The sequence below is a fragment of the Trichechus manatus genome, unplaced genomic scaffold, assembly GCF_000243295.1.
Source record: "Trichechus manatus latirostris isolate Lorelei unplaced genomic scaffold, TriManLat1.0 scaffold00060, whole genome shotgun sequence".
Classification (NCBI taxonomy): domain Eukaryota; kingdom Metazoa; phylum Chordata; class Mammalia; order Sirenia; family Trichechidae; genus Trichechus; species Trichechus manatus.
The window spans coordinates 13,713,442-13,723,104 of NW_004443996.1; the positions used below are offsets into that span (position 1 = coordinate 13,713,442).

Here is a 9,663-nt window from a genome sequence, read left to right on the forward strand (position 1 = left end):
GGACTCATAAGGCACAGCAGTCCAGGGACAAGGACTAGAAGGCAGAAGGGGACAGAAAAGCTGGTGACAGGGAACTCAAGGTTGAGTAAGGACAGTGTTGACATGTAGTGGGGTTGTTAACCATTGCCACAGGGAAACATGTATACTAACTGTTTAACGAGAAACTATTTTGTTCTGTAAACCTTCATCTAAAGTGAGAATAGCAGCACAACTGGAAGAACATAATCAATGTCACTGAATTGTGCATGTAAAAGTTTCTGAAATGGTGTATCTTTGGCTATGTACATTTTCACCAAAAAAAAAAAGGTCGAGAAGTGAGGGTGTTGACATGCTGTGGGGTTGTTAACCAATGTCATAAAACAATACGTGTACTGACTGTTTAATAAGAAACTATTTGTTCTGTAAACCTTCACCTAAAGTACAATAAAAAAATTTTTTTTTTAAAAACTATCAAATATTCCTACCCACTTTCTTTTTGAATCCCAAATACTCTTGGAATCAGTATTATTTATCTGTAATTGTTTGGTGTAAGACTTCTTTCCCTGGCTAGACTTTGGAGAACATGCCTTATGTTGCTTTGCATTATCTCACAGGGCCTAGGTAAACAATGGATATACAACAATCACACCATAAACATTTACTAGAGTGTTGATATGATTATAAAAAGTCAATTTACACACAACTTTGTAAGAATGAAGCTATTTTGTAGAGCAGGTTAGACATGCATAAAGCATTTTCCAATGCTTAAATTTTGTATTTCAAAACTCATTCAGTATAAGTATGGTTCAGCATTTGGCAATTAGGGAAATAATCTGGAAAATCTTGATGGTCCAGCGTCTGTGACTCATTAATTACACAAGCAGACTGTTATGAGTTTTCTTGGTGGAGAAGTAAAATAAACATATAAGATACTTGACTTGCTAGCTGTCATAATGAGTTTTTGAGATGTCGTGTTAGCTACTGTGCCCTCCCAATCTTATTTTTCCATTTTTAGTGATGTAATTTAGAAACAGGAGTCCCTGGGTGGCACAAACTGTTAAGCACTCAACTATTAACCAAAAGGTTGCAGTTCAAACCCACCCAGAGGTGTCTTGGAAGTCAGGCCTGGTGATCTGCTTCCGAAAGATCACAGCCCTCAAAAACCCTATGGAGCAGTTTACTCTGCACACACGCGGTCACCAAAAGTTGGAATCAACTTGACAGCAACTAATAACAACAAATTTAGAAATTAAATATTGCTTATAGGTATTGATTGATCAGTATATTGCTCCTATATACTAAATTAATTGTACAGCAGAACTATAATTTATGATTTTATTACATATGTTGCTAAAATTACTTTTACAGTAAACAATATATTAACATAATAATAGTAACTAAATTTTATTCTGTGCTTATACCTGCCAGGCACTGTTCTTAGGGCTTTACATGTATTAATTCAGGACAACCTTATGAGGCAGGTAATATTATTTCTCTCATGTTACAAATTTGAAGGAACTGAGGCACAAAGGGGTAAGAAATCTACCTAGGGTCATATAAGTAGTAAGCAGAGGAACTGGGATTCCAATCCAGGCAGTCAGGCTCCAGAGCCCCCACTCTTAATCCTATGTTATACTATCTCTCCAAAACAGCAAAACATCACAATATAATGGTGAAGTTTAGATGCTTTGAATACCCAGTAGTCCAGAAAATGTAGCTAACAATGTTCCAATTTGTGCTTGATTATCAACTTTTACTGTACTTTCTTTTAGTACAGCTTAAATTCTATACATATTATAAATATCAAAGTCTAGCAAAGTTCAAAGACATGCTCACTGTTAAAGGCAGAAAAACACGCATAGACCATTTCCTCTCCCTTCCTGGAAGACTCTGAGAATACAAATAAGACCAACACCATTTTAAACATTAGGTAATTTAGCATATCCTTAAATAATGTAATTGGCTGAAAACAAAACTATGAGTTCTTACTTTGAGATTAGCTTCAAAGTATCAAGGAAAATGATCAGATACCAATATTTTTTTTTAATCATCAAATCGATAAATAACATACCTTTTGCTCACTCATACTTTCAAAGAAGATAAATGTTTCCCCTTTTAAGACAAGCAAGGAATTTAATTTCAGTATACCTAACTTTGCTCAAATATGCAAGTGCTTTTAAAAAATACAGTTCTTTTATGTTAGTTAAGAGCATGGGTTCTGAAGTCAGACTGACTGACTTTAAATCCCAGTTTAGCCACTTGCTAGGTCTGGGAATAAAATTTGGTCCTTTGAAAGAATATATCAACTCTTACCAAAGCGCAAACAGACAAAGTACCAGATTTATTTTTCACACCAGACGAACGAACAGTTCTGGTCTCCTTCCCTTATGTGCATCAAAAAAATACTGAAAGTTTCAAAATCCCATGACTTAACACTTGCCCTAAAGTTAAGAAATAGGAATTTGTGGGTTATTTTTGTAGCAAACAGTGGACAAACTCTTAGGCAATCCTAATCACACTCTAGCACACAAAGTGAAATAATATACTATACTAAATAAATTACTCTTTTATCAATCACCACACAATGAATTTAAGGCTTTAAAACTATCTGAAGACTACAAAGGTATTTATGACTAAAATTAATCTTGTTATCACCTAACTAGAAACAGATGAGCAAATAAACACTTTGCTTTAGATAGACAATATCTGAAGACATATGACACCAATCTGAATGCTAATACCTAAAAATGCATTTAGAGTTGTAGTTAGAAATTAATACCAATATATTGTGGCTATAAATCTGAACTAAAAGGTAATATTTAGAATTAACAGTAAAATAGTATAGTAACAAAGAAAAAAAGCATTTATTGGTCACAATGAAAACACTCTATGCAAATAATTTAATATTAGTGTTATTGTTTTAACAGTATATTTTATTAATATAATACTATAGTAAATACTATTTTAATAATACTAAATTTAGCAATAATTTAAGAATTCAATTAGAATTACTAGAACAAATAATTTTATCATCATCCAAAAAATTAAATATCTTCTTTTATCCTACCATTGTAAGTGCAGGGATCAACAAAGGAGATTACACTTGGAACTCTTGAACAACTAAGCTTTCTATAAGCTTTTGTTAGCTCAAGGATCAACTCTTAAGTATCCTCATGACACTAGAGGTCAGCTACAAATTTATCCTAAATAGTCCTGAGAATTTTCTTTAGAGGGCTCACTACTTTGAAATCCTTTCTCTCTGTTCTTGTATCTTTGATGACAGTTTTTCAGCTCTTAACAGAAGCCCTGTTAATGTTCTCCTCTCCTGAGTGGCAGGTAGAGTACTTCAGGTGAATACTTAAAGAGGGCAGAAATCATTTTCTTCACAATTCCAAGAACTATACAGTGCTCTGCAAACTCTAAGGTGGGAGTGGGGGAGGAGAGTAATTCAGATATTTTCCCCTCCTTATCTGCTTTGATTGGGTATCAATTGCATATGCAAGGTCGGCAGCAATTACAGTAACATAAAGCAAAACAAACAAAATCAACTAATGTAAATGGCCAGGCTAAAACACTTTCCCTGAGATGTAAAATAACCCATTTATTTCAATCAGCAAATTGTTAAAAGATACTCCTGATTATAGGTCGGGAAAATTGGACTTTTTTACATTACAGACTTGTAAGGTAAAAATGGACACATAACTTTTTTTTTAATTCCTTGAGACATAGCTATATAACTGTAAATGTGGACAAAGCGCAACTAATTGGCTCAAAATAGGAATTTTTATCTTTATTTCCTTCAAGGAAAGAAATATCTGGGAAAACTGATGTAATCTACCAATATCCCACACATTTGCCACTCACAAACAAAGATGAGGATATCACTTCAATTTGCTGACGGTGGAGAAACTGTTGTTACTGGTCGGTGCTGTTGAGTTGATTTCGACTCATAGTGACCCAATGTGGCAGAGTAGAACTTACCCCATATGGTTTTCTAGGCTGTAATCTTTAAGAAAGCAGATCACCTACCTGGTCTTTTCTCCCTTGGATCTTCTAGGTGGGTTCAAAATGCCAACCTTCTGGTTAGCTAAGCATTTAACCACTGCACCACCAGGGCTCTTGGTGGAGAAACCAGGAACATATTTATGAAACCAGAAATATCATGCCCTTTTCACTTTCATGAAACACATTCTAAAGGAATTTTAATACTTTTCCTGCCACTGTATCTCAGCAAGTCAGCAAGCAAGCTATATCACATTAAATCAATCTAAAGACTGGGATTTAGAAGTGAAAAACATGATTGCTAGGATGGTTGACTGAGCGGAAATACACTACATAACTACTGCCTATAGGGTTATCTGCCGCACCCCCCCCTTGACTTATGTCCTACAAAAGATCACTGTTTAAAAAAAAGACACTGTAAACTAGTACTACTCTTTAACAAAGCTGAGTATAGGGAATTTTTAGACAAATTTGATTTATTATATTATTCTTATCTCTGCCAGTGCCTGTTATCATATCAAACATATCTTCACTCCTTGCAACTTTCCCAACTGGCAAATGAAGATTATTTTCACTCATTGGGATGTCAAAAGTCTTCATTAAAGTTTGTCCAGCATTTTAAAATATATAGATAAAGCAGTTATAATAAGGAATTTATAAAAAGTTATGTATTGCCTTAGAACTCTCACAGAAGTAAAGGTTGTAGTGTGTTAGCTGCACTCTATTTTTTAAACAAACTTTACTGCTTCTGCACGTATTTTTCAAAGAAAAACAACCTTCAACATTAGAGAACAGAGACATTAACCTATCCTTTGGGGGGATTAGTGTCTAATCTAACCCTAACTAAAGACCAGGAATCAAAATCTTTCTAAGACTGTGACTGGAAAAGAAAAGTTTCTATCAGGTTACGATGACCAGTAGAGAAATCAATTTGGAGGAGACAAGGAAAAGCAGAAGTTCCTTTGAGGAAAACCTGGAACAGTTCCTGGCTTTACACGATGCTGTTATTCATTCCCAGCAATTTAAAAAACTACTCCAAATTATATTTAAGACACAACACTCAAACAGAATTAAAGTATAGCAAGCTTTAATTTTACTTCTTTCTCTTTCAGGTTCGAGTTTATATCAGAATCAAACCTTATGGTCATACATTAACATTGCTTTTGTCATTTCCAGGTACTTTTATTATGTATAGGCTTTTTCAGGGTAAGGAGGGGGGCTGGAGGGTAGTTGGATATAGTTGTCAACTTACCATATTTTCAGTTTTGAATTCTATATGCTTTTTTCATTTAACCAGTAACATCTTAGAAGATGTGCCTGTGTTAGAAATAGGAATGATGACATGTTGTTGTGTGCCATGGAGTTGATTCCAACTCATAGCGACCCTATAACCCAAACCCGTTGCCATCGAGGAGATTCCAACTCATGGCGACCCTATAGGACAGAGTAGGACTCCCCCATAGGGTTTCCGAGGAGCGGCTGGTGGATTCGAACAGCCAACCTTTTGGTTAGCAGCCTAAGTTCTTAACCACTGCACCACCAGGGCTTCAATGTTGACACAGCAGTGTGTTTTTGGATGTTCTGCATCTTTCCAGCCCCCAAGTGCCTATGCTCACATTATTCCTGCTGCCTGGACAGCCATATCCTACCTCCACTTCTGCAAAGCTAAATTCTGTTCATTCTTCAAGACCCACCTCAAATACTCCCTTCCCTGGACTCTCAACATTTTCTGTTTCTAATATTCAATGTTTCTAGCAATAAAAAATGTTTAACTAATTGTGTATCTGTCTTTTCTACTATACGGTGAGATCCTCCCATTTAAAAAAAAAAACCTCTCATGTCATGACTACAGACACAAGAAAACTTGAAATATAAAAAATAAAATTTCAGTTCAAAATAGTTTTTAAAACAGATGACATAAGCAGCCTAGTTATTCAATCAGTGGGGATGCTAGAACCCACTGTCTTCATTCTTAGCTGAACTCAACTAACTTGACTATAAACTCTTTCAAGGGCAGGAACATCTCGTACATCTTCCAACCCCACATCAGTGTCACCTAATATTCTGCACACATTGTCTCAATACAAATCCATAGTACTGTAGATGCCCAGACTATGATTAAAACACAAAGATCAGACCCTGAAAAATACTGAATTGTAAAATGATAAAACAGTGTTGTCAGTGTTTAGAATAACCTCAATGTCTACAACAAAAATGGTGTCAAAGATAAAGATGCTACAGAGTGGGACAAGGATGGCGACTAACTTTACTGAGAAGAGGGCACAATAAACAAATCGAAGTGAAAACAAGAGTGCTCTCGCATTTTAGCATATACTCCCAGAGTAAGACAAGACTCAAAATATATACTTTTTAACTATTACTTCATTAATAATGATGATCTTAGTAGTTTTAGTTTCCAAAGTATAAAGAAGTGTCATTAAGCAGAGACCTCCAGTACTGGGCACAGACCTCCTTGTACCTTCAAATAATTAGATAACACAGGCCATGAATGATCAGGACACTCTCCCCAGGAGGGTACAAGAAAGTGACACGGGTCAGGACCTAATCTCCCTTCCCTTCTCCCTTGCACGAGGAGATAAAACCTCAAGTGTGGCAAGTACCTGAGTTGTTAAGAAGTGAGTTTGAAGACTGCCCCACATGAAAATGACCTTCCCACCGCACTTGGTGGTACAGAATGACAGTACAGAACACTCCCTCCAGTAGAAGGGGATGCCGGGAGGCCGACAAAGGACTTACCTGGTTTTTCTGTTCTATGGTCAAATCTCCGGAGCTACGCAGACCGTGTCAGCAATAAATCCAAGAGCACGGACTTCAATCTCACACACTGGGAGAAGTCACAGCAGCTGCGGTGGCTATGGCAGTAACAGCGGTGGCGACCGCAACTCCTCCCTCCGCTTCTTTTCTTCCTCCACCCCTTGCCGCTACCGCTACCGCCTCCCGCTTTACCCCTCCTTCCCTTCGCTACCCCCACTTCCGGGTGATGCCCCGGCCGGAAACAGGGCCGACAAGGGGGAATGAGAGAGCGAGAAAGAGAGAGAGCGCACGCGCGCGGAAAGCGCGTCACGTGAGTCAGAAACACAGGAACGGCAAGCTTCTCCCGCCCCCTGCTGCCCCTGCGCTGACACGCAGTCCCGTGCGGATCTCTTCGCTTTGGCGCTGTAGAGCTCTACACCCCAGCTCCACAAAAAAAAAAAATCAACCAAAAAAACCCCATCAAACCCGTGCCTTTGTCACCTGTAATCTCCTAACTTCAAACCAAGGGGAAGAGGTTATCAGTGGACCATAAGAACTCCTTTTAAGTCGTCATCTACACCATTTTATCTTTCCCCAAGTTGAAATTAGCTTGTTTCTGTTAGACTGTATTACCTAACTCCAGATGTAAATGCTAGAGCTGTGATCTTACCCTTATTTTTTCATCGAAAAATGATCTCAAGGAAAAAGTGTTTTCAAATTCATAATCTTTATGTGTGAGTGTGTTGGGGGGGAGGGGAATCTCACCTCACTACCTTCACATGCCATCCCAAGCTCTGAACAATTTCCCCATTTACTCATTCACTCATCCACTCATCCATCATTTTAAACATCTACAGGACTCCAGGGATACAAAAATTAGAGTATCACCATAAGTTTAGATAGATGAGAAGCATAAAATGTAACAATACAATGCAATAAGTAAGTTGTACAAGAAGCATTTGTGAAAAGTGCATTCTCTTGTTGTTCTTAGGTGCAGTCCAGTCCGTTGCGACTCATAGCGACCCCATGTACAACAGAAAGAAACACTGCCAGGTCCTGCACCATCCTCACAATCATTGTTATGCTTGAGCCCACTGTTGCAGCCACTGTGTCTTATTACTATTTTCCAATTTGACATTTTAAAAAACAACACAATTTTAGGATATTTAAAAATATCATTAACAGTAAAAGAGGGAGCAGCTCCATCTCACTTATTCCTAAGCAATATGTGGCCTTTTCATATTTCCTTTCATTAAATATGTCATAAGATGTAGGAGGAAACTAATCACAGGACTGTTTGTATTTTCAACTGGAACCATTTGAGCCCAGTACCCATAGAAGAATAGTATCCCAAAAGAGTAAAAAGACAACCTACAGACTGGGAAAAAAAATTTGGCTACCACAAATCTGATCAGCGTCTAATCTCTAAAATCTGCAAGATACTGCAAAACCTCTACAGCAAAAAGTCAAATAACCCAATTAAGAAATGGGCAAAGGATGTGAACAGGCACTTCGCCAAAGAAGACATTCAGGCAGCTAACAGTCACATGAGGAAATGCTCATGATCACTAGCCATTAGAGAAATACAAATCAAAACTACAATGAGATACTACCTCACCCCAACAAGGCTAGCATTAATCCAAAAAACAGAAAATAATAAATGCTGGAGACGTTGTGGAGAGATTGGAAAACCTATACACTGTTGGTGGGAATGTAAAGTGGTACAACCACTTTGGAAATCGATTTGGTGCTTCCTTTAAAAGCTAGAAATAGAAGTACCATATGATCCAGAAATCCTGCTCCTTGGAATATATCCTAGAGAAATAAAGAGCCATCACACGAATAGATATATGCACACTCATGTTCACTGCAGCACTGTTCACAATAGCAAAAAGATGGAAATGACCTAGATGCCCATCAACAGATGAATAGATAAACAAATATATTCACACAGTGGAATACTATGCAACGATAAAGAACAACAATGAATCCGTGAAACATCTTATAACATGGAGGAATCCGGAAGACATTATGCTGAGTGCATTTAGTCAGTCGCAAATGGACAAATATTGTATAAGACCACTATTATAAGAACTCAAGAAAGCTTTAAACACAGAAGAAAACATTCTTTGATGGTTACGAGGGGGGGAGGGAGGAAGAAGGATATTCACTAACTAGATAGTACACAAGAATTATCTTAGGTGAAGGGAAGGGCAGCACACACTACAGGGGAAGACAGCACAACTGGACTACACCAAAGCTAAGAAGTTTTCTGAATACAACCAAACACTTCGAGGGACAGAGCAGGAGGGGCAGGTGTCTGGGGACCATGGTTTCAGGGGACATCTAGGTCAATTGGCATAACAGTTTATTAGGAAAATGTTCTGCATCCCACTTTGGTGAGTGGCATCTGGGTCTTAAAAGCTAGCGAGCAGCCACCTAAGATGCATCAATTGGTCCCAACCACCTGGAGTAAAGGAGAATGAAGAACACCATAGACACAAGCAGAGTATTAGCCCAAGAGACAAAAAGGGCCACATAAACCAGAGACTTCATCAGCCTGAGATCAGAAGAACTAGATGGTGCCCAGCTACCACCAATGACTGCCCTGACAGGGAATACAACCGAGCCCGACAGAGCAGAAAAGTGGGGCGCAGAACTCAAATTCTAGTAAAAAGACCAGACAATGGTTTGATTGAGACTGGAGGGACCCCAGAAGACATGGCCCCTGGACTCTCTGTTAACCCAAAACTAAAACCATTCCTGAGGCCAACTCTTCAGACAAAAATTAGACTGGACTATGGGACACAAAATGATACTCATGAAGAGTGTGCTTCTTAGCTCAAGTAGATGTGTGAGACTAAATCGGCAGCTCCTGTCCAGAGGCGAGATGAGAAGGCAGAGGGTCAGAAGCTGGTTGAATAGACA

The 9,663-nt window shown here is 38.2% G+C and overlaps 1 protein-coding gene across 3 annotated transcripts in view; it reads right to left on the reverse strand.

Moving 5' to 3' along the window:
- The window catches only part of ATP7A (ATPase copper transporting alpha), a 258,321-nt gene extending 251,398 nt beyond the window's left edge, over positions 1-6,923 (reverse strand). For 2 of the 3 annotated variants that reach the window (XM_023733620.1, XM_023733618.1), the window contains exons 1-2: positions 6,739-6,923; positions 5,234-5,298 (exon numbers count right to left, since the gene is read on the reverse strand). In XM_023733620.1, coding sequence (XP_023589388.1) covers positions 5,234-5,236 — 3 coding nt within the window. In that variant the 5' untranslated portion in view covers positions 5,237-5,298; positions 6,739-6,923. The remainder of the gene's footprint in view (positions 1-5,233; positions 5,299-6,738) is intronic. The other variant, XM_023733619.1, reaches the window with a different exon arrangement.
- Positions 6,924-9,663: the final 2,740 nt, after the last annotated feature.